General features: G+C 38.4%; 10 protein-coding genes across 10 annotated transcripts; 5 read left to right on the forward strand and 5 right to left on the reverse strand. All coding sequences in view use genetic code 12, as the record gives it.

Moving 5' to 3' along the window:
• Positions 1–58: 58 nt before the first annotated feature.
• Positions 59–619, reverse strand: RPS7A (40S ribosomal protein eS7; the record flags this gene model as incomplete). The annotated part of the gene is made up of 1 exon (XM_049326058.1): positions 59–619. One exon carries the CDS (start codon positions 617–619, stop codon positions 59–61), a length of 561 nt encoding a protein of 186 aa, XP_049178256.1.
• Positions 620–1,671: 1,052 nt separating this feature from the next.
• On the forward strand, positions 1,672–2,373 carry RKI1 (ribose-5-phosphate isomerase; the record flags this gene model as incomplete). The annotated part of the gene is made up of 1 exon (XM_049326059.1): positions 1,672–2,373. One exon carries the CDS (start codon positions 1,672–1,674, stop codon positions 2,371–2,373), a length of 702 nt encoding a protein of 233 aa, XP_049178257.1.
• Positions 2,374–2,519: 146 nt separating this feature from the next.
• Positions 2,520–3,125, reverse strand: ARF3 (Arf3p; the record flags this gene model as incomplete). The annotated part of the gene is made up of 2 exons (XM_049326060.1): positions 2,520–3,032; positions 3,111–3,125. 2 exons carry the CDS (start codon positions 3,123–3,125, stop codon positions 2,520–2,522), a joined length of 528 nt encoding a protein of 175 aa, XP_049178258.1.
• Positions 3,126–5,161: 2,036 nt separating this feature from the next.
• On the forward strand, positions 5,162–6,391 carry FOX3 (Fox3p; the record flags this gene model as incomplete). The annotated part of the gene is made up of 1 exon (XM_049326061.1): positions 5,162–6,391. The coding sequence occupies one exon, from the start codon at positions 5,162–5,164 to the stop codon at positions 6,389–6,391; it is 1,230 nt and encodes a 409-aa protein (XP_049178259.1).
• Positions 6,392–6,583: 192 nt separating this feature from the next.
• On the reverse strand, positions 6,584–7,969 carry TOS1 (Tos1p; the record flags this gene model as incomplete). The annotated part of the gene is made up of 1 exon (XM_049326062.1): positions 6,584–7,969. One exon carries the CDS (start codon positions 7,967–7,969, stop codon positions 6,584–6,586), a length of 1,386 nt encoding a protein of 461 aa, XP_049178260.1.
• Positions 7,970–11,256: 3,287 nt separating this feature from the next.
• On the reverse strand, positions 11,257–12,507 carry KGF56_004606 (uncharacterized protein; the record flags this gene model as incomplete). The annotated part of the gene is made up of 1 exon (XM_049326063.1): positions 11,257–12,507. The coding sequence occupies one exon, from the start codon at positions 12,505–12,507 to the stop codon at positions 11,257–11,259; it is 1,251 nt and encodes a 416-aa protein (XP_049178261.1).
• A 1,522-nt stretch (positions 12,508–14,029) lies between these two features.
• On the forward strand, positions 14,030–14,656 carry KGF56_004607 (uncharacterized protein; the record flags this gene model as incomplete). Its single annotated transcript, XM_049326064.1, has 1 exon — positions 14,030–14,656. The coding sequence occupies one exon, from the start codon at positions 14,030–14,032 to the stop codon at positions 14,654–14,656; it is 627 nt and encodes a 208-aa protein (XP_049178262.1).
• Positions 14,657–15,017: 361 nt separating this feature from the next.
• Positions 15,018–17,309, forward strand: KGF56_004608 (DEAH-box ATP-dependent RNA helicase; the record flags this gene model as incomplete). The annotated part of the gene is made up of 1 exon (XM_049326065.1): positions 15,018–17,309. One exon carries the CDS (start codon positions 15,018–15,020, stop codon positions 17,307–17,309), a length of 2,292 nt encoding a protein of 763 aa, XP_049178263.1.
• Positions 17,310–17,419: 110 nt separating this feature from the next.
• Positions 17,420–21,532, reverse strand: VPS8 (CORVET complex membrane-binding subunit; the record flags this gene model as incomplete). Its single annotated transcript, XM_049326066.1, has 1 exon — positions 17,420–21,532. One exon carries the CDS (start codon positions 21,530–21,532, stop codon positions 17,420–17,422), a length of 4,113 nt encoding a protein of 1,370 aa, XP_049178264.1.
• Positions 21,533–22,054: 522 nt separating this feature from the next.
• On the forward strand, positions 22,055–23,398 carry SWD1 (COMPASS subunit protein; the record flags this gene model as incomplete). Its single annotated transcript, XM_049326067.1, has 1 exon — positions 22,055–23,398. One exon carries the CDS (start codon positions 22,055–22,057, stop codon positions 23,396–23,398), a length of 1,344 nt encoding a protein of 447 aa, XP_049178265.1.
• Between the last annotated feature and the right edge of the window lie 1,047 nt (positions 23,399–24,445).

Here is a 24,445-nt window from a genome sequence, read left to right on the forward strand (position 1 = left end):
CTCTTCCTATTTTTGCTTTCTTCTCTTCTTCACCTCTTGCAGCATCCACAAAACTTATTTAATGGATTTCACCAGGGATCTCAAAAACAACCTGTTTACCAGTCAACTTTGAGTATAATTGTTGGAATGAATCTAATTTGTAGTCAATAGCGGTAGAGTCCTTTGAGTCTAATAAAACTTTTTGAATCTTGTTACCACCAACCAAGTGTCTAACTCTCTTACCCACTATTTCTGTAGGGAAAACCAAATCTTCCAAAATTTTATCGTGAACGGCAGTCAAGGTTCTTGATCTTGGTCTCTTTTGTTGTTTTCTTGCCTTTCTTGATGGTTTTGGCAAGATTCTTCTTTCTGCTAAAAAGACAACATGTCTATCTGGGAACTTCTTTTCCAACTCTCTGGTTAATCTGGTTTGTACTTTTCTGTAAGCTGATAATGATGGTGGTGGCACAAATACAGCTAAAGCTTTCTTACCTCCACTGACATCAATTTCTTTTATCGATTTAAACTGTAATGGACGCAATTCAGCTTTCAAGTCTGATTGGCTTTCCAAGTCAACAAAAGCTTGAGCAACCTTCAACTCAAGTTCTGAAGGGTTTTCATTTATGATCTTTGATACCATTGTTTGTGCTTACTTTGCAAAATGAGAACAAGATCCAAGGAGGGTAGGGTGGTTTATCTCTAGATGTGGAAATTTATCTTGTATAGTTTGTCACTATAATTTTTCAATTTTTTTTTTCTTCCTTCTCCTTACTTACAGATGTCACGTGCCATAACTGAAAATTTCATCGTAACTTTTTAGAGTAGCATTGGAAAAAAAAGAGAGTTAGGTTTAAGCCCGCGATAGCACATAGGACACGTGATCCAACAACACACTATTGAGGGAAGCGAGATAGTGTTTGAAAGTTTAGACTTTTGAAAAGTATACATTGTAAAAGTGGAGCAGTACTGACTTACACAAGTTTTTCAAACCCCGCTTTCTCTTTTGGCTCTATGATTATGGAGGTGTCGACACTATCGAGCAGAGTGAGATAGTGGAGCATATCGGCTGCCACCGACACTAGCTGCCACTAGAGAGAGGGCGAGAAAGAGAGAGAGAGAGAGAGAGAGCGAAAGAGCTTAAGCTTACTTGATTCTGTACGTTTTGTAAGAGATGTTTTTAGTGTGAGTCCAAATCAAGCAAGGTTATCTAGCGTGGGGTTTTTCCATATACTTTATATAGTACTTTAGTGCGCTTTGATTACTCCCTCGTCTTTTTCCAAGTAGATCCAGTCTATCTTTTCTTTGCAACCAATTTGACCAAACTCCTAAGAAATAGACTCTGCAACCTTCAAATATATATTTGCAACCCCTCAAATAGATTTCGCAACCTTTGGATTTCGCAACCTTTAGATTTTGCAACCTTTAGATTTTGCAACCTTTGGATTTTGCAACCTTTGGATGCTCCAATTGGAATTTGCAATATTTTTTTTTCCCCCCTTTTCAGTTTTGATCAATTAGGTAATCTTACATAATAGTAGCAAATGCGGCCCAATGACCTATTAATTGTCATTGGAATAATTGCAATAATTGGGAGTATATCACGAAAGAGTGAAAAGTCTGCTCGATAGTGTCGTATTCAACACAATTCGCGGTATCAACAGAAATCTCCGTTTCGGCTCATCTCTTCGATCCATGTCGCAAGTTGAAGTAGCTAAGAAATTAGCAGCATATAGGGCTGTTGATGAAAATTTACCCCCTCATGCTAAAGTTATTGGTATAGGATCAGGCTCTACAGTGATTTATGCAGCAGAGAGAATAGGGCAATTACCAAACAAAAATGAGTTTGTGTGTATATCTACTGGATTTCAATCGAAGCAGTTGATTGTTGATAACGGGCTACGTTTGGGACAAATTGAACAATATCCCGAGATAGACATTGCATTTGATGGGGCTGACGAAGTTGATCCTAATTTGAATTTGATCAAAGGTGGAGGTGCTTGCTTATTTCAGGAGAAGTTAGTTGCTTCTGCGGCGAAGAAATTGGTTATTGTTGCTGATTTTCGGAAACAGCTGAAACATCTTGGTGAGCATTGGCGCCAAGGTGTACCTATTGAAGTTGTACCAATTGCGTTTTCCAAAGTGACTAGAGAGTTAACTAAATTAGGAGCCAAAAAAGTTGATCTTAGACAAGGTGGCAAGGCCAAAGCAGGTCCAGTTATTACAGATAATTATAACTTCATATTGGATGTTGATTTTGGTATAATTGAGGATCCGCAAAGTTTGCATTTGAAATTGAAACAATTGGTTGGTGTTGTTGACACTGGATTATTTACAGGAATTGCGCAAAAAGTATACTTTGGAGAAGAAAATGGAGAAGTTACTGTCTGGGGATAACGACAAAGGGCTCAAGCGGACGAAACAATAGGGTTTCTTTTTTATATTAAAACTATACAAAAAGAAAAGACTTGTGACTTGTGACTTGTAATTTGTGTGTAGGTGATTTTATCATAATTATCGTTCTTTTTTTTGTTCTTCATTCATTATTTAGAATGTGAAGATATCCAATTTAATGTTTCCACTAATCCTGTACCATCAACAGCCACTGTAGGTATAACTGACCATATATGGTTTGCGCTCAATTTATTCAATTCGAATTTCTCAATTAAATCTTTGGGCTTTACAGCACCATGAACATCCTGCTTATTAGCCAATACAACTAATAAGCAATTTTTCAATTCCTTATCTGAAATGATTCGGCATAGCTCTTCCTTACTTTCTTCCAACCTTGGCTCATCACTTGAATCCACCACATATATCAAAGCGTTTGTTCCTGTAAAATAGTGTCTCCATAAGGGACGGATTCTTTCCTGACCACCGCAATCCCATACCGCAAACGACACATTTTTATGTTTCACTGTTTCGACATTGAACCCAACTGTTGGTACGGTTTTCGAGGTTTTGCCTAGTTTCAATTTATACAAAATAGTGGTCTTTCCTGCGTTATCTAAACCAAGCATAAGGATTCTCATATCTCGATTCCTGAATAATTTCGACTAGAAAAAAAAAAAAGACATGTAGCTGTTAGTAACCTGTCAAACATTTTGTACAACACACCATGCGAGAGGACATACCACTAAAATGCCCATTTTATTTGATATATGTATGTATATATTATTAGGTGACGAGATGGATGAAAAATATCACAAAGAGGAGCTTTTGAAGAAGGAGGAGGCGAGGGGGAGAGAGAAAGCTTATAGCCCTTTAGCTTAAAGTGAGTGAATAGGAAGTTGGTTCAAAATTATTTGATAATGGAGAAGTACTACCAAGAAGAATAGCTATTGGAAAAGTAAACTTTTCCTAGTATTGGATTTTTATATTTTTGATGTATGTAGTTTCGCGTATTAGTGAATGGTATAAAATTTATAACGTGTCCCTCGTCCGCATTTGTCGACGGAAAAAAAGAATAGAGTACTACATGGATTAGACGAAAAAATAAGGCTACATTTGAGATGACCAGGAGGGAAGGAGGGGAGGAGGGGGGGAAGGAGGGGGGAAGAAGCGACACGACTTAAAAGTCTGTCATTGGTAAGTGTTTCCCTGAAAAACCACGCAATTAATATATTGAAACATCTCTATGTAGCAAAAATATAAATATCACGACACTAGGGAGCGAAGCGAGCTAGTCGAGCAGTATATAGACACTATCGAGTAGTATATAGACACTATCGAGTAGTATATACACACTATCGAGCAGAGCGAGATAATGGAGCACACTGACTAACTTCCATGGGAAGCGTCAAATATAGTAAAGCCTGAGATATGGAATGCATATATATAATAAAGCCTGAGATATGGAATGCTTAAATACAGTAAAGTCTTGGATATAGTAAAACCTGAGATATAGCAAAACCTTAAATATAGGAAAGTCTTGATTATATAGCAGAGCATTAAACGTCTTACTAAAAGAGATGTATTGTGAGTTTGACTCATCTTGAGAAACAATCTACTTGTTATTATTGTATGTTTAGTGGTTTATTGTTGAGGAGCTGCTTTAAGGAAGACCTGTACTAGAGAGCGCAGACTTGTACTAGAGAGCGCAGACCTGTACTAGAGAGCGCAGACTTGTACTAGAGAGCGCAGACTTGTACTAGAGAGCGTAGACCTGTACTAGAGAGCGCAGACTTGTACTAGAGCTGCTTTTAGGATGACTACCACTATAGAGCCTTTTTTAGCGATGAATAACGGGTGATTGGTTGGAGTTAAATTAAACCCAGTGTAGTCAGTGCGGCTCCATAATCGAGCAGCGACACTACCGAGCAGAGCGAGATAGTGGAGCATTGAATGTAGCACTAGTCAGTGTGGGTAGCATTGAATGTAGCACTATTCAGTGTGAGTAGCATTGAATGTAGCACTATTCAGTGTGAGTAGCATTGAATGTAGCACTAGTCAGTGTGGGTAGCATTGAATGTAGCACTATTCAGTGTGAGTAGCATTGAATGTAGCACTAGTCAGTGTGGGTGTAGTCAGTGCTACTCCACTATCTCGCTCTACTCGATAGTGTCGCTGGTTCGCGCCCCCCACAATTTAGAAAGGTTCTATTACATAATACTGGCGCATCATATTACGTAATATAAATCAGAAAGTGTAAACCGATATTACATAATACGTATGCTCCGTATTATGTAATTAATCAATTTTTCTTCTTCTCACAAAGAAATACTTTTACCTCCTCGGATGAAAACAAACCAACCGACAAAGAGAGTACAATTGCCATCAAATATTTCATAGTCTTTACTAAAAAAAAAGGAGAATGCCTCAATAAGGAGGGCCCGGCCAGGGCAGCTCGCTGGATAGTAGAACCGCTTTTATAAAATAATCCTTTCTCCCCCACTCGGGCTTAATTGTATCCAATCACCCTTATTCCTTAAGCTTCCTCATTTCTTTTCCTATTTGATTTGCTTCCCCATATTTTCCAGGCGCTACCATGCGCACATTACAAATTTCATAAGAAAATCTGACCCTCACTAAAAAAAAAAGCTTCTTAAATAAGAAAGCAGTATATATAAAGTCAAGATTCTTCCCCCCCCCAGTGAAAAGTTCTTTTTATCTGCATCTTCTCTATATTATTTATTTATTCTTTCCCTCTGTTTGACATATTAGAGATCTGTTTATTTGTAAAAGTATGTCAGTTAAAGACCAATATAGACAGAAAAGTCCAGATGACGTGGTTATCGTAGCAGCCTATAGAACAGCTTTAACCAAAGGTGGTAAAGGTGGTTTTAAAGATGTTCGTTCAGATTTCATCTTGAAGCAGTTAACTTCCGAGTTTATCAAAAAGACTAATTTGGACCCAAAATTGGTCCAGGATGTTGCTATTGGTAACGTCTTGCATGCTAGAGGCGGTGACTTTGAACATCGTGCTGCTTTGATGGCTGCTGGGGTACCCTATACTGCCTCGTTTATCGCAATCAATAGATTATGTTCATCGGGTTTAATGGCAATTTCTCAAATCGCCAATAAAATAAAATTGGGTGAAATCGAATGTGGTTTGGCCGGAGGTGTTGAGTCTATGACTAAAGACTATGGTCCTCAAGCTTTGATCTCTATTGATCCTGCATATGCTGAAGATGCCGAATTCAAAAAGACACAAATTCCAATGGGTATCACTAATGAAAATGTATGTGAGAAATTCAACATCCCAAGAGAAGCCCAGGATAAATTTGCTGCTGCATCTTATAATAAGGCTGAAAAAGCTCAAAAAGAAGGAAGATTCAAGGATGAAATTTTACCTATTGAAGTGGTTCAAGAAGACGACGACGACGATGATGAAGACGAAAATGAAGACGACGACGAGCCAAAGGAGAAGAAGGTATGGATCGATCAAGATGAAGGTATTAGACCTGGTGTCACTGCCGAGAAGTTGGGCAAGATAAAACCAGCATTTAAGGAAAATGGGTCATCTTCTGCCGGTAATTCATCGCAAGTTACAGATGGTGCAGCATTGGTTCTTTTAATGAAGCGTTCTTTTGCTGAAAAGCACGGGTTTAAACCTGTTGCTAAATACTTGTCCTGTTCCATCAGTGGAGTTCCTCCTGAAATCATGGGAATTGGTCCAGCAGTTGCTATTCCCAAGGTATTGAAACAATTGGATTTGAAAGTTGATGATATTGACGTTTACGAAATCAATGAAGCTTTTGCTGGTCAATGTTTATATTCTATCGAAAGTGTTGGTATTCCTCAAGAAAAGGTTAATAAGAATGGTGGCGCAATTGCTTTGGGCCATCCTATGGGCTGTACTGGTGCTAGGCAATATGCTACTATTTTGAGGTTATTGGAACCTGGTCAGTTTGGTTTGACTTCAATGTGTATTGGTACTGGTATGGGTGCCGCTTCTGTAGTTGTTAAAGAGTAATAATATATCTATCTATATATCTATCTATCTATCTATCTATATATGTATATACATACATACATACACACATAAAAGTTGATCTGATGAAAAACTCTGCTTAATTTAAAAACTACAAGCAGCCTATATAATTATACATAATGAAACGAAGTTATATATCTTGAATATTCTGCTTTTTTTTTTAATTTTTTTTCTTTAATAACCAAGGGTAGCAAGAGAGCCTGGTTGCTGTAGCCATGAGTTAACAGTGGCTTCGTCTAAGGAAGATCCAAACACAGTACTGTCATCAACTTGAACGACATGGATCTCATCACCAAGGAAAATCACTGCGGCTTTAAAAGATCCTGATACAGGTCTAGCAAAATAATCTTGTGAACCACCACCACCAATATTTGTTTGCTGTTTAGCAGCACCTTGTCCATCGTGCAAGTGACTAATCATTTTATTTGAGCCAGCGGTTAAAATTTCAAACAAGTCCAATTCTCCACAACCAGTTGCCCAACATGAACATGAGGCATCTCCATATTGTAAAGTTCTTGGAATCTTAGCATTAAGCATCCAAACAGCAGGCATGTCTACATTGAATCCTGATCCTGAGTTGTCACTAGGCATTTCAAATTCAAAAATAAAAATTTTAGCATTTCCGCCAAAACCATGGTGTGCCACTGATCCTGGTCTATAGTAGCCACATGAGCTACCAGAGCATTGTTGACCTGACATAATAACAAATTCTTTATTCGAACCAATGGTGATCTCTTCCAAAGCGACGGGGGATGATGAGGCTCCCGAATTATCCAGGTTGGCATAAGAAAGAGAGTTTCCAAATGCTGCTGACCAAACACCGGAGCCGGAACCACCATGGTAATTCAAAAACACACAGTTATCGGTATTTCCTGGAGTATAATAGGAGTCTCTTGACCATGCGCCATCTGCCGTGGCAGTACTAGTTGCTTCGACGGATGAAGTTGTAGTTGGTGCTGACAATGTTGAGATTGGTCTGTATGCTTTTCCCTCACCTGCAAGGGCTGTGACTGAAGTGGTTCCTTGAGGAGGAGGTGGCGCCTGTTCTTGTACTGGTTCTTGGACTTGTACTGGTTCTTGCGCCGCACTTGTTTCAGGATGCAGCTCAGCTACAGGAGTTTCAGTTGTGACTAGATTACCATTTGAATCGACATAGACAGTTTGAGTTACTTCGACAATCTCAGTAGCTCTTTTATGCTTATGATGAACATGCTGCACACTACAATTTTCTTCATCACGGCGATTATTCCTTTTGTGCTTATCACCACTTGGATAGTAAACACCAAATTGCAATAATTTCAAAGGGCCTCTAAAATGGACAGATAATTCTTCGTCCAAGGGAGACAAGTTACCGGAAAAGGAATAGCTCTGTTGATGACAGCTTCCTGTAGTTTCATCCATATAAGTTACATCTTGGTAACTTCCAGCAAACCCAATACCTTTATAAACAACCTTTTTAGATTCTGAACAATAGTAGTTGCCTCCGGAGAATTCACAAGTAGCATCCACTGCTATTATTGAGGATAAGACAGTGATTAATGTGGGTATGGAAAACTTCATATTCTATTATTGGGGGGGGGGTATCTTTCTAGCTGTTAGCGGGTAATATCCAAATATCTAGCTGTGTGTAAGTATCAATGAATGAATAGTCAGTTGGTCTTAGAATGAACGAATAAGGGTCGGTATGTTCTACTTGGACAGATTCAGTTGTCAAGCGAATGAAAAAAAAAAAAGAAGCCCTTTAACAGAAGCAAGTAATTTATAAGAAATAAGAAAACCTACAAAGGGGGAAAGGAAGGAGAAATTTTGACGATAAGTGGAAATGTTATTGTTTATATTTGTTCAAAAAAAAAAAAAAGCCCAGCTTGACCCAAAAAGTCTGGCGTTTTATTTTACTTGCATTCCTGTTCCATCTTAAGGTAATTTTTTTTTTATTTACTGCAAATAAAAGCCATCTGGTATATTTCTCCTGGTTGAAGAGGAAATGGAAAAGAAGCTTGACAATATTTTTGTGATTGTTTTCAGCTTGTTTACAAAATATTTGAATTTTATAGACATTGCATGAAATACTGCATATAAAGCATTTTGCTGGTAAAAAATTTACGCGAATTTAAAAAACCCGTCGTATCTTGGAATGTGGGTCACGTGGTCAAGTACAAAAAACGATTTCCGGAGGGTATTTTGGTGCTATTATTGTGAAAAGTGAAAATCGACTTTTAATCTTGGATTTTCGAGGTTCAATTTCCGATATACAATCTTTGATATTCGACTTTTAATTTTTGAATTTCGGTTTTATAATTTATACTTTGGATATTTAACTCTTATTTCTTTCTCATATTATTTAGTCATGTTACTTAGCTACGTTAATTTCTCACATTGTCTATTCACATTATTTACTCTATTTTTTTTTTTTCACATATGAGTTGTTAATAATTTTATTAAGCAATTTTTTTTTTCACACACATTAATAGTAATAATTCTATTAAGCCATTTTCTTTTCTTGATGATTGATTCGTATTATTTTCTAGTAAAGATTTATTAAATTTGTTTATGTGTTTTTTTTGCACATTCGGTTATAATACTATCGTCAAAATGAGTTCTAATTAAGGTACTAAAAACAAACACCGCAGAAAAAGCTTTTTAATAGTAAGTGATAGACCAAGATAGCTTTGTGAAAGATCAAAGCTTGATTTAGTACCGTCCCACTATGTAGGAGTTAGTTGTGTAGAGGTTAATTGTGTAGAGGTTAATTGTGTAGAGGTTAATTGTGTAGGTGTTAATTGTGTAGAGGTTAATTGTGTAGGTGTTAATTGTGTAGGTGTCTTGATTGTAATGTTTTGATTTTGTAGGATGTTAATTGTGTAGGGTGTTTTGATTGTGTAGCATGTTAATTGTGTAGGGTGTTTTGATTGTGTAGCATGTTAATTGTATAGGGTGTTTTGATTTTGTAGGGTGTTTTGATTGTGTATCATGTTTATTGTGTAGGATGTTTAATGTGTAGGATATTTATTGTGTAGCATGCTTGATCGTGTAGTAGTGCTTTAAACATGTATAGCTTGTGTCTCAGTTTGTTGCATTTTCTTACTACCTAAAATTGTCCAAGTTTGTGCTATTACAAAAGGGATATTCCCAGTACGTTGTAACAAGGACGATAATGTAGTGGAAAACAAAGCCGATGATCAATTACTAACACGACTTTATTCTGTTACCATTACATCGTCCTATATTACTTGCATTGAGCGAAATTAGAACCCTATTTTACACGGTTACAAGGGGTCTGTTATTGACCCAAGTACATGTTGATATTTGCTGTCCTGTAATTTTCAATGTTCCGTTGCTTATAGTAACAGCATATGCACTAACCTCATTAAGTTAAATTCTTGAAAATTCTTGATTTTCGCGTATACAAAATAACACGAAATTAAATAAACCTATCGACTCTTGTGCCTATAAGTAGTCAAACACTTCCCTCGGGTTGAAAGCACATCAACATTGTCTTACTCAAATGAAGGTTAAGAAAGCTACTCCAAAAAAAAGGGGGCTGACTTTTGATCTGTGGGAGAACATTTGACTAATGTAAGCTATTCAGTACCGCTCCCTAGTGTCGGTGTAGTCAGTACTGCTCTACTAGCTCCCTTCGCTCCCTAGTGTCGGTTTTAATACGTTGCATCCTCTACAGCACTCTCCCGTGAACGAGCTTGGGTTCCTCCCTCCGCAATCTGATTGTATTATTAATATGAAAACTAGAGAGTGAAATTACAGTAGTTTATTGCCAGAAAGCTTTACTAGAAGCACAAAATATCAATTCCGAGGGTGTTAATTGGTAGCATAAAAGACTCAAAAGTTTACGCTACTAAGAGATGCTACTAAGTGCTGCTACTAAGTGCTGCTCCACTATCTCGATAGTGTAATTGCCAAATTTAAAAGCCGAGCTTGTACGTATATGATGAAGGCAAAGTATAAAAAGGTGGGATAATTAATGGGATCACGAATAAGCAACCTCTTTTGGAATAATGTGGTAAAAAATTTTGTGTTTGCCTTGTAGTAAAAGATGCAAGCCACATGCTCTTACTGAGAGATGGAGCAGAATATGACCCGATAAACCCAGTAGAGAAATGAAAATAAACACTAATTCATCTGAACTAGCCTTCGCCAGGCAAAATAATATTGGCTAAATATATACAGACTTTTAGCCAATGCATATTTGCAATCTACACGTAATCTCATGGGTCCCACATATCTGAATAATGTTCACACAAATATAGCCAAATTAGGTAACTCGCGCGGCTCAAACTTTATGTTTATTTTTTTTTTTTTGGAAATAACCAGCACCTCTCTCCTCCTCTATTAAGGGGAAAAGAAATTGACAAGGCAACGGTGTGATATACTTCTCAACATGAAGCTGCATGTATATACATTTCGGATAATTTTATAAAACTAAAAGAGATGGACTAGAAGCTTATGAACACTTTCTTTTTTTTTTTTTTTCCTTTGCATCAGTTGACAGATACGGTTATATTCATTTCCTCTACTTACAATCCTTAATTGTATATCGATGACTACTAAAGAAAACCAGTTTACTGTTTAGTCCAATTGTCAGATATGGTAATTAGGGGATCTAAGTAATGTTAAAATGATGCATAGGTCGTTTCTTTTTCTATCTCTTGGAATCTATTTGTAACAATTATCGATTGTTACATGTGAGTCACATAGGCTTTCCAGTAATCAAGGAGAAGGTGTGAAGAAGTGAAAGCAGATCAATAGTAAAAAAGAAAAAAAAAGATCCGACTAGCCTAATAATGCCACGACTTCACCGTATCTGTAAGTAGCACTAAAAGCTTCTTTCATCATGTTCTATTTTCAAACTCCTCAAACTCTTCAATCAAAGTTCGTGTTTCCTCAGCAGTAGCACTGATCTCTGCAAAATCGTTATCTTTTTCTTTCAACCAATTAGGAACAAACTTCCAATTCTCAGCAGTGAGTACACCATTAAAACATAGTGTTCCAAATACCAACACTACAAACCCCATTAACTGCAAAAAATAAAACCGTTCCCATTGCATTATTAAAGCCACAATCCAAACAATCAATGTTCTGCATGTATCAACAGTAGATCTGGCCGTGGCAGAAATTCGATGAGTAATGGACAATCCGCAATAATTGAAACCTGCAATTGAAATCATAATGAGTATTGATGATATCAATACTGTTCTATTAGTTAAAACTTGTCTAAATGCTTCTATCATGTTGAATTGAGAATCGCCAAACTCAGCAGGAGTGTCAAGCCAGCTGAATATATAGTTGAAAATAATCATAAATACAAAAATCGTAACTACTCCAAAAAACCCTTCAATATAGACTAGTTGAAGTGGCATAATTGGATTTTTAGCAAGTATATGCTCTTCAACAACGAATTGAATACCCTGCAACGATGTGGCAAGAACAATTAAGATAATTCCAAATATAAGCAAACCTGCCGCAGAAGTGGTGGTGGTGGTGGTGTTGGCGGCAGATAAAGCAGAAACAGATTTTCCATCGCTGGTATTGCCACTGTTTCTTGACCCGCTTAGCCCAACAATGGCGACACCGAGACTAACAAAAGCTAAGCTCGCCCATTGCAATTTAGTGATTTTCCTCTTGAGGAATATCACAGAAAGCACAGCAACAAACAATACCACGGAACCTCTAGTCATTTGGTATATGGATACCGGAGTATATATCAACCCCACATTTAACAAGGTTGTGCAACTCAAGTCACAAATTGCCGGAATTGCCAATCTCCAATTTTGAAATAATCCTATTTTCCCATCATTGGTTTTGACAGCTGCGTCATTTTCAACGCTTGCTTGTAAAGCTAATTTTTCCACGTTATTATAGTACCGATATATCAAGTAGACAAAGAGCATAGCGAATTCACCAAGGAACATCTGCAAGGTTTGTATCACTGGTTGGTTGAAATTTTGACGCAAGGTGGGATCGTCAAGTGACGAACAGTGCTTGACACATTGATTATCTTGATATTTCGTCAAAAGGGAGTTGGCTGCTCCCGTAATTAGCGTGCCACTTACAATAGCATACAAACTTAACGTGCCAGCCATACTATTGTAATAAGTTAAGCTTGTATAGAAATTTTTGCAATGTTTCAGAATTTCACCCGCGCATTTTTCTACACTCCCACTATCAAGCAGAGCGAGATAGTGGAACAACACTGACTGCTACCGACTCTATCGACACTATCGAGCAGAGCGAGTATCGCTACAAAGTGTTGCTCCGCTATCTCGCTCTGTTCGATAGTGTCGGTGGTGTTGCACCACTATCTCGCTCTGTTCAATAGTGTTGGTGGCAGTTAGTGTTGCTTCGCTCGATAGTGTCGCTCGATAGTGTCGGGAAAAAGAATACCAAATAGGAGTAAAAACTGATACAATTGTCAATGATAAACAATCTAAACTTTTTGAGGAATTTTGTTCCCAAAGTAGCACTATTACTATTTGGGAACTTTTTTTAAAAAAAAATATTTACAATGGTCAATTTTAAAAAAGAGGTAAAAACAAAAGAAAAAGTACTCGTTTTTCCATTTCCAATCGACGCTATCGACACTAGCTGCTACCGACACTATTGACACTATTGACATTATCGAGCAGCACTTACTAGGAACACTGACTAGCGATAGTTTTGGGTGAGATGATAGCACATGATTTCGCCCCTGCCAACTTCTTCAATTGGCATATACTTTTAATATTGTTTTCTACAGAATGAATGTTATCTAGCTATATGATGGGAGTTGACAGTAGTTAATAGTAATGGTCACTGTAGTTATATATTACCACGGGTTTGAAGAGATTTAAATATAACTTAAAGCGTATATAAAGGAATATTGGAGGTTTGTGCGACTTATATCGCATGTCGCGATACTATCGAGCAGTACTGACTAGCTTGTTATAACACTATCGAGCAACACCAAATAGTACCAAATAGTCCCAATAGTAACTGGCCAGTAGTAACCAAATAGTTAATAGTACCTAGTTCCTATCAACTAGTCAATGTGTCAATAGTCAATGCATCAATAGTCTGTCCTCCACTATCTCGCTTTGCTCGATAGTGTTGGTTTGGCCAAGTTTTCATCCTCTCTAATCTTTTTTTTTTTCGCAGCCATTTCAATCTCATGCAACACCAATGTAGAAGCAAATCCTAGAGCTGATTCTTCTCTAGACGTAGAAATGATTTCTCTGTAGAAGATCTCTATAATCTAATATATCTGATGACCGTCTCACTAGTCAGAGTTTATAGAGCAGAGATACTTGGAAAGTCTAGCATCGGTTTTGGCCCCATTAGAGACACACGGGTTTGATTGCACCCTGTTAGTCAATGGTGCTCCACTATCTCGATCTGCTCAATAGTGCCGAGCTTACCTGTTAGTCAATGGTGCTCCACTATCTCGCTCTGCTCGATAGTGTTGTATCCAGTAATTGGGCTTTCTTTGGGAAATGTTTTGTTTTGCAACGGCAAAGTAGATATAAGATCTGGCATAACACAAGAAAAGGGGCTTTTTATACATTTTGCTGGTCAAACTTATTCACTAGAAATACCATTTTCTCTAGTATTTTTCCAAATTGCTATCTAATGGCATCAAGCCAACTGCCAGATTTATCAATTGAGGGAACGCTCCAGTTCTTAGAGCCTCGAGTAGAATCACCCTCCACCACTACCAACAACAAGAACAATGTATCCACCACCACCACCACCACCACCACCACACGCAAGATTGCGCCCTCATTGACATTGATCAATAGCTCGATTTATTACAAGAGACAAGCCAAGATTAATGATGCTAAGATCTTGGCAATCCATGAACTGTTACATAAACTGGGGATGCTATTCATTATATCGCTCTATTGTTTTGTTAAGAACTTGAATGATACCGTAACGCGACCTAAACAAACCATTGAGAATAAAATGGATATGTTTATCAAGTTTTATTTAGAAATCTTTCAAGTATTGCCGTTTCTCGGTGAGATTGAGTTGTCTCGTGAAGAGTTTGAGATTGTTTTGTTATTGTTTGATGAGTTTTTCATGGACTATAATTTTATAACTTTGTGCCAAACCCACTTGAAAAATAGAGGCAAATTGCAACAAGCCATTGCTGGCTGGTTTAAATTGAGAGGAATTGTTATGAAGTCTAACGGGGATTTTATTAGGGAAGTATTGAGCGCTGGATTAAATGATTGGTTTTTGCACCTACAAAGATGAGGAAGGGGGGGGGGGGAGACCAGCTTGAAAAAGAGAAAGAGCAAGGACCGCTTTAGTTGGTAACAATAGAGAAGAAAATATCCATCATGAAGTAAGAGCGCGCAGAGCATGAAGGACCGATGGGATCATCTCTGGCTCATGGAGGTATACTGTGAGCAGATAAGACCAACCTCTGGTGATCATCTCTGGCCATCATCTCTGGCTCGTCGTGTCATTTGGTCAAACAAGAATGAAATAAATTTTATTTTTTGCGATGCTCATCTCATCGCGGGCTCATCTCATCTCTGAAAATCTTGCTCTCACCCTGGTTTCAAAACTTTTACATTGTTTCGCCATTCGCCCATTAAGCTAGAGCACAGTGATGGGAGAAAGGTCACGTAAGAGACAGAAAGTGATTGACGATGAGGAGTCACAGGCCGAGAAAGTCGCCGAGGCGGCAGAAGAATTATTAAAGAAACATCCGCATGCCAGTTTAAGACAAGAGCTAGTACATCATGATGCAGGCGAGTTCAATGGACTCGTACGTCATCAAACAACATCTAAAGATGCTGAGAGGTTGGAAAATGGGCCCAAGAATCCATTTACTGGTGAAGGTTTCTCGCAAACCTACTACAAGATCCTTGAAACAAGACGTAATTTACCGGTTCATTCTCAACGTGAAACATTTTTGAAAATTTTCCATTCAACACAAATAATGGTTTTTGTAGGAGAGACTGGGTCGGGTAAAACTACTCAAATTCCACAATTTGTGTTGTACGATGAAATGCCACATTTAACCGGTAAACAAGTTGCTTGTACGCAGCCTAGAAGAGTTGCAGCAATGTCGGTTGCCCTGAGAGTAGCTGATGAAATGGATGTTGAATTGGGTGAAGAAGTCGGTTATAGTGTTCGTTTCGAACACAAGAATGGACCAAAGACTATACTAAAATATATGACTGATGGTATGTTGTTAAGGGAAGCGATGGATGATCACGATTTATTGAGGTACTCATGTATAATACTAGATGAAGCACATGAGAGAACATTGGCAACGGATATTTTGATGGGGTTGATCAAACAAGTTAGTGTAAGGAGACCAGATTTGAAGATTATCATTATGTCGGCTACTTTAGATGCTGAAAAATTTCAAAGTTATTTCAATGACGCGCCATTATTAGCCGTTCCTGGAAGAACCCACCCAGTAGAGCTTTATTATACACCCGAGTTCCAAAGAGATTATCTTGATGCTGCAATACGAACAGCTTTGCAAATTCATGCTACAGAAGATGAAGGGGATATTTTAGTGTTTCTTACTGGTGAAGAAGAAATCGAAGAAGCTTGCAGAAAAATACAATTGGAAGGAGATGCTCTTATCAGAGAGCAGAATTGTGGTCCGCTAAAAGTATACCCATTATATGGTTCACTACCACCTCAACAACAACAGAAAATTTTTGATCCTGCGCCAGTTAATCCGAACCCAAAAGGTAAACCAGGTAGAAAAGTTATTGTATCCACAAACATTGCAGAAACCTCCTTAACAATTGATGGTGTAGTTTATGTTGTTGACCCGGGATTTTCCAAGCAAAAAGTGTACAACCCAAGAGTTAGAGTTGAATCATTGTTGGTGTCTCCTATTTCAAAAGCAAGTGCTCAACAGAGAGCAGGTAGAGCAGGTCGTACAAGACCGGGAAAATGTTTCCGCTTATATACAGAGGAAGCGTTCCAAAAGGAATTGATTCAGCAATCTTACCCGGAAATTCTCCGATCAAATTTAGCGTCAACAGTGTTGGAGTTAAAGAAATTAGGTATTGATGATTTAGTCCATTTCGATTTTATGGATCCTCCGGCTCCTGAAACCATGATGAGAGCATTGGAGGAGTTGAATTACCTCCAGTGTCTATCAGATGATGGAGATCTCACAGCACTTGGTCGTTTGGCGTCACATTTCCCATTAGACCCAATGTTAGCCGTTATGCTTATAGGATCACCTGCTTTCAAATGTTCGGAGGAGATATTGACTATAGTGGCAATGTTGAGCGTTCCTTCTGTGTTTGTGCGGCCGGCATCTGCAAGACAGCGTGCCGATGAAGCCAAGTTTTCCTTTGCTCATCCTGATAGTGATCACTTGACTTTGATTAATGTTTATGAAGCTTTTGAAAACACGCCCCAGGAGTTGGGAATATCACAACACCAATGGTGTCGAGATAATTTCCTCAATTATAGATCTTTAAGTTCAGCAAGAAGTGTTCGTTTTCAACTACTGAATATAATGGAGAGAAATGATTTGGAGCTTGTGTCTCAATATAACCAAATTCCTGATGGATTATATTGGGAAAACGTCAAAAAGGCCCTAGTTGGAGGGTTTTTTATGCAAGTGGCTAAAAGGAAAAGTGGTGCTAAGGGGTATCTTACAGTTAAGGATAATCAAGATGTTCTTATACATCCTAGCACCGTTGTGGTAAAAGAAGGCGAATGGTTGATATACAACGAATTTGTATTGACAAGTAAGAATTATATTAGAACTGTTACAGTTGTAAACCCTGAATGGTTGGTTGAAATTGCACCAAAATATTATAATTTGGAGCATTTTCAAAAAGGCGATGTTAAATTAAGTTTGGAAAGGGTGATCCAAAGTGTTGAACGCAAGAAAGGGATCAAGAAGAAACAAGCTTAGAATTAAAGGTATGTATAGAAAGATAATGGTAGTGATGGCACGATTAATGTAAATTGTAACATTAACAGTTTGGCAGATCAGACGGAGAAGACCTTTCTTTTCCATACAGTTCAATCACAAATGATGCATGTTTTTGTTTTCAGTAACTTTTTCAAACATGTCGAATGGTAACTGTGTCCACACTCGAAATAAAGTAGCTTTAGTGAATGGAACCTAGCCTCTATATCGTCTTTTCCATTCTTTTTATCCATTGGTTGCGACATGGGTAGTTTGTTACGCTCGCGATCTTCCCATGCAAGGATATGCTGTTCGTAAGTGGCACTAGAAAGACCACCATCTTCTCCTTCTTCACCACCCATTATTTTTCCACATGAAGCACACGCTTGAGCTGCTTTCAAAATAAGCCCTCTCAATCGATTATTCCTTATAACGAGCATTGTTTTGTAAACGTCATCATTCAACATTTTTAGTGATATTTTTAACATCTCGCTTTCGTACGAGTATGAAATGAAGACTTCTTGTAAGACTCCTCGAATATTGGACAATGTCGCGGATTTTACTCGAATATTATTATTGTTATTACTAGTAGTGTCATTATCATCATCATCATTGTCTTTATTATGAGAATATTGTTGAAGAAATCTATTAAAGATTGTCAAAAAGGACTTTTCTCCGCTCCCTCCTTTAGAATAGTTTAATTTGTGTTCACTCACCTTGCGGAAACAATCATGAATAAAAAGATTAATGGTTTTCCGCGCATCTCCCTCTCTACTACTCGCCATATCGACTAATGTGTATATAACTTTAAGCCATAATTGCTCATTCAAGGTAACGCCATCTTCAACGTGTACATTATAAGTTTCAGGACTTTCGCATATATCCATACAATAACCTAGTAAATCGGCAAATTGATTACTTTTGGTGGTTGGTTCGGGAAAGTTTTCCAAATGGTTGAGGATGCAAGATACCGCAGCTTCGAATTCTGACTGAAATGCAAAAAGACAGGCTTCTCCGTTAATGATAGAATTATCACGAAGAAGCTGTAATATCTCCTGATAATTTCCATTTGATACTATGTGTGCTTTCCAATGGTTGATAAATTCAAATACAGACATCTTATCAAATTTAATCAACAATTTTATATATTGTGTGATAATAGATGGATCCGGTTCGTATCCGCTCAATGAGAACAATTTGGTTATGTACTGATAAACAACAATACTATCATCATCATTGCCGCTATCATTCTTGTTCTTCTTATCATCATCATTGTTGACGTTTAAAATCTCTGTGTGCAATTTTGGAGCAAACTTATTGATTAAATTAAAGAAAGTTGAGTCATAATCTAATCGAACAAACTTGGCAAAGTTCCCTTTTAATACTTTAATAATATTTATCTTTTCGTTGGCATTTTTGGTTTTGGTAAATGAGTTTTCAATCAAGTTCATCAATTGAGTTATATGCTCATCATCTCGACTCACTTTCGCATCATTATCGTTCTTCAATAACCACATTTCCAAAGCACGCGAGTATTTACCTTCTGAATTGAAAATATCACCTAGTACATTGTAAAACTTGACCAACTGCAATTTCTCGATAAATGTTTCATCTTCTGGCAAGTACTGAGATACGAGACTCTCTAAAGCTAATTCGCAATCCTCCACTATGGAATCATCCAAGTTTTGACATAAAGCGTTTATAACTTTATCCAAAGTGGACTCAGAAAGTCTTATGAGCTGAGAGTATTTTGGATAATTCCGTGCAATAAAAATGGCTAATTGACATTTATCAAAACTTGTAAAATTCGACTCATTTGCATCGAATAAATCTAGTAGTGCTTCAATCAAATATTGTCTATTGTACCTAGCATCTTCGTTCAAAAACGATGATTCGAAAAATTCATTAAGGGTAGATAGCATTTGAAATGAGTTTGCTTCAAGAAAAGTGTAAAGGTAGGGAAATATTGTGTGATTGTTTGCTGCTGGTACAACCTTACCATTCCTTTCAATTGCACTACTCGAGAATAAAATATCACACACTGATCTAATGGCGTTCATCTCTTCGCGCTGAATGTATTTGTCAGTAGGATACTGTCTTCCGGTGAGTATGTAAGACATGTATGCGTAAGCCTTTAAACCGTCCTCTGAATCCGCAAAGTTGGGATCTCGAAAATCACCAATAAAATCAATCAAAGGTGACTCGTAATCATTCAAGAGGGAGTTCCAAATGTAGATCAAACAATCTCTCAACTTGTGTTTTTTGCACAACTGAATCGTTAAGTCAATGTCGAGACTATTGATGTCCAATGTACACAAGATTTCGGTTAGTAGTTCACCTTTCTCGTTTGATGCGTAATACTCTACAAGGCGTTTCAACACTGCTGGTGGTAAAGCTTGAATTATGTCAAAGAGTAAATAAGACTCCAAGACTCCAAAAAATACCTCGTCATTATTCACTGCCTCGAGTAAATCTTCCAAAATATTAGCAGATCCGACATATGTGATTATGTTGAAGTATATTTTCAAGTTCTTTTCGTGATCATCATTCTGAACTAGTAGATGCGGTATTGATTCTTTCATAATATCTATCAAGTAAGGTCGTAGCACTTTGGTTCTTTTTGCTCGATTAACAGGCAACCCAACTGCTGTTAGTTTACCCTTGGAAGTAGTTTGGTAAAATTCATCAGCAATGCTTAGTGCCTCAACATACTTTAATTTGGAAACCTTTTCCAACAATATATCAGCCCAGCTCAACTGTCTTCCAAGGTATAATCCCGAATTCTTCAAAACAAGGAGACTTTGCTTGGTAGTTTTGATCTCTTTTATACCATCGCCAAGTTCATCTTGCGCAATCTGAGTAAGCGATGAGCCATCGTAATAAAAAGTTTTCATCACCACTATTCCTCCAGGATTTTGTGTAAAAACGCACAATACTTCAGACAGAGCCCATTTCAAATCTATAATGTTTGCATCAGTACATGTCCATTTGCAAGTTTTTCGAAATGGTAGTTTGGGAACTGCTTTATCTTTATCTCTGGCCTCGTGAACAATGTGTATCAAGTTTTGAGGAAGGATTCTGTTATCCAATTCAACTATGCCCAACAAACTGTTCCAGCTGTATGCCAATTTAGCATTGCTGATCCCATTCAGCGTGTCAACACATGGGAACCAATTCATTGCTGAGAATGATAATGATTCACTTTGAATGCTGCTTGGATCTTTTGACCTACTATTTATTTTGAATTGGGGTAGAACATTGCTCATTCCAGGATCATTTATAGAAGTGGTTGATACTATAATCAATGCGTCCAAAGTCATTATTGATATAACGCCCATCTCGTCGGTAATCTGGTGTGATGATCCCAAGGGCAATGCACCAAAATTCAAGATCTTCAGCTTGGTATCATCATTTCTTATAGAGTTACCAAACCCTAGCAACCGTTCAGATTTGACATACTTGTTTATCAATTTCGTCAGTATTTTGTGATATAGCACCATACCTGACTCGTCGATGCTGATTATTTGATAGTTTCGTAGCTGAACAAAATCGATAAATGTGATTGCCGTGTTTAAAAAATGACCTTCTGAACTAGTTGTATTTGTCAGAATTGGGTATATGGTAAAAAAAGGTGTTACCAAACTTGGTATCAGTGAGGATCTATTAGAATTCATATTCCACACACGTATAACTCCGTCCTTATACCCAGCGACGAAGAAAGTTGAGTCCGAAGAAAATGCCATAGATGTGATTTCATCACCTCTGGTGATGTCATTGTTTGTGTCCTCATCGCCCGTACCCACTTTCAATATGACTTCGATGGTTTGCTTATAGTTGAATATCACAATGTTGGATTTGATTGTTGCCACAGCAATGTATATTGAGTTTGATATAACGTGAGTAACTGAACCCTGTTCAAACTTTGATGACATGATCAATTCGTTTATCTTTTTCAACGGTGACCAACTAAACATTCTGCGTTGCTCCATTTCTATAGCCTCCGTATTTTGCAGTTTTACTGAGCTATCTTTACTTTTAATAGATTCGTTCCTGTACAGTTTCAAGGCCAAACTAATCTTTGTTGCCGACCTATCGTCGAATCTGGCTTTCCTTCTTAATCCATTTGTGTCCAAGGAAGATACACTTGAGGATTGGCTTAAGGAGGGAGACCTCACGGATTTTGTCGATAGCTCATATAGATTTATTTTGCCAGAAATTAATGCCATAGTTCAAGCTCATTGAGTCTTGGGGGGGGGGGGGGGGGGGGACGATGGTTAAAGGAGGTATAGCTTAGTAGCTCAGTAGGTATAGCTCAGTAGCTCAGTAGGTGTAGCTCAGCGACCCAGTAGCTCGGTAACTCAGTAGCTCAGTAGCTCAGTAGCTCAGCAGGTTCAACTCAGCAGACGTACCTTAGTAGGCGTAACTCAGCAGGTGTAACTCAGCAGGTGTAACTCAGCAGGTGTAACTCAGCAGGTGTAACTCAGTAGGCGTAACTCAGCAGGTGTAACTCAGCAGGTGTAACTCAGCAGGTGTAACTTAGCAGGCGTAGTTCAGCAGGTGTAGTTCGGTGACTCCGCAGATATAGCTAGCAGGTGTAGCTCAGATCAACTCAGGCGTAACTAGCCCAACTACTTCTATTCCTTGCTGGATTGCAATATTCTTCTACAAATAAATCTATAAGGCAAAAAAGAAAATGAAAAATAGAGATTTGAAAAACCAGTCAGGGTAAGTAAGGGAAGTTACTTTTGATGAACTTATCGCTTCAAGATCCCTTTTCTGTGGCCAAAGAGTTTCCCGAGACTTTATCAACAACCTTGAATTATGGGCATTCTGTGAGCATTCAGTTTAGCAAGCAAGGAGACTATTTGGCGTCGGGTTTATCCGATGGATCAATTGTTATTTATGATATGGTTTCTAATGGATTGATAGCCCATATTACTCAGGATTGTCATACACGGCCGATCACCTCAATTACATGGTCTCAATGTGGGCGGTTTTTATTGACCTCGTCGCAAGACTGGTATTGTAAGCTTTGGGATTTGAGTAAGATAGTTTGCAGTAGAAACATCATTGATGAACATGAGTCCCCCGTTATACGACAAGTGAAGTTCGATGGCCCAATCTGGCTGGCAAACATGCATCCTAGTAACCACTTTGTGTTTGTTGCGTCGTTATTTGATGACTCTCCTGTGCATGTTGATATGAGCAATGCCAAGGCACCAAAAGTGACGAAATTGAGAACAAATCCCTTAGAGGATAATAACAATGGGGAGGAGTCTGGTGAAGAAGAGGCATTTAAAGTAAAGAAACGGCGAATTGGGCACAATGACAAGCTTGCGACCTTGGTAACAACTTTCACGCAAAACGGGCAGTATATTTTTGCCGGCACGAGTAAAGGTTGGTTGAATATTTTCCGCACTATAGATTTGAAGCTAATGTATTCTGTTAAGCTAGCCAATTCCAACATCAAGAATATTTCCATTTCTTTAAACGGCCGGAAGTTGGCCCTCAATTTTTCCGATAGGGTAATACGGCAGATTGATTTGCCCGATATTGTAAATGACAATGATACCAAAGAGTGGGATTTTGAAATTGACCACAAGTATCAAGATGTTGTTAATCGACTACAGTGGAACTCAATAAGCTTTAACCATAACGGTGATTTCTTGGTAGCATCAACTCACGGCCAATCTTCTCACGATTTGTATCTTTGGGAAACATCAATGGGATCGTTGATCAAGATCTTGGAAGGTTCAAATGAAGAATTGATTGATGTCAAGTGGAACTATAATCGTTGCAAAATAGGATCAATTGGATTAGATAGCGGAGCTATTTACATCTGGCTGGTGCAATTTCCTCAAAAATGGAGCGCTCTAGCTCCGGATTTTGTTGAAGTTGAAGAGAATATAGATTATGTGGAGAAGGAGGACGAGTTTGACATTATAGATGAGTCTGAATTGACCAAGATGAGAATGGAAGAGGAAGATTTGGATATTGATGTTGTTACGAGGGAAACTACTGACGCCCGCGGGTTCGAGTTGAATCAGGGCTCTTTTATCATTCCAATAGACTATGAGTGTAATTTATTTTGAAAAGAGATGAAATGTATGTGATATAGGTGTCTCATTATTTTGAGCATGCCTTTGAATAGCTATTGATTGATCTACTGGCGTTCTATTACTTTTCCATCTGTCTCTCGTCGTTACCCTTGCCATGTCACTTTGATACAGCAGATGCCCTTTCCATCTCTGGTACTGGCTCATCAATGGGATCTCTCAATCTCCTGGCTCTGTCTTGAGCTCTAATTCACCTAGGGCGACACTATCGAGCGACACTATCGAGCAGAGCGAGATAGTGGAGCAACACTTTGTAGCGATACGACACTATCGAGCGGAGCGAGATAGTGGAGCAGCACTTGAGAGCAGCACTTGAGAGCAGCACTTGAGAGCAGCACTTAAGAGCAGCACTTAAGAGCAGCACTTAAGAGCAGCACTTAAGAGCAACACTTTGTAGCGATACTAGTAGCAACACTAGTACATCATCTCGCTCTGCTCGATAGTGGAGCAGCACTTAAGAGCAGCACTTTGTAGCGATACTAGTACATTTTCCCCTTCCTCTCTTCCTCTCTAGCGAGCAAAGCGAGCTAGAGACTCACTAGAGATTGTTCTCTTTTCTTCTTCTCCTCCTCTCTAGCGAGCAAAGCGAGCTAGAGAGTCGCTAGAGATTGTTCTCTTTTCTTCTTCTTCTTCTCTTTCTCTCTAGAGCCATTCTTCCTCTTTCTCTCTTTCTCTCTAACTCACTTTGCTCGCTAGAGACTGTTCTCGTTTCTTCCTCTCTAAATAGTCGCTAGAGCCATTCTTCCTCTTTCTCTCCTCCTCTCTAGCTCGCTTTGCTCGGTAAAGAGTCTTTAAAGCAATTCTTCCTCTTCCCCTCCTCCTCTCTAGCTCGCTTTGCTCGGTAAAGAGTCTTTAAAGCAATTCTTCCTCTTCCCCTCCTCCTCTCTAGCTCTCTTTGCTCGCTAGAGCCATTCCTCCTCTTCCTCTCCTCCCTAAAGAGTCGCTAGAGCCATTCTTCCTCTTCCTCTCCTCCCTAAAGAGTCGCTAGAGCCATTCTTCCTCTTCCTCTCCTCCCTAAAGAGT

Source organism: Candida oxycetoniae (genome assembly GCF_023343755.2).
Source record: "Candida oxycetoniae strain CBS 10844 chromosome Unknown scaffold11, whole genome shotgun sequence".
NCBI classification, from domain to species: Eukaryota; Fungi; Ascomycota; class Pichiomycetes; order Serinales; family Debaryomycetaceae; genus Lodderomyces; species Lodderomyces oxycetoniae.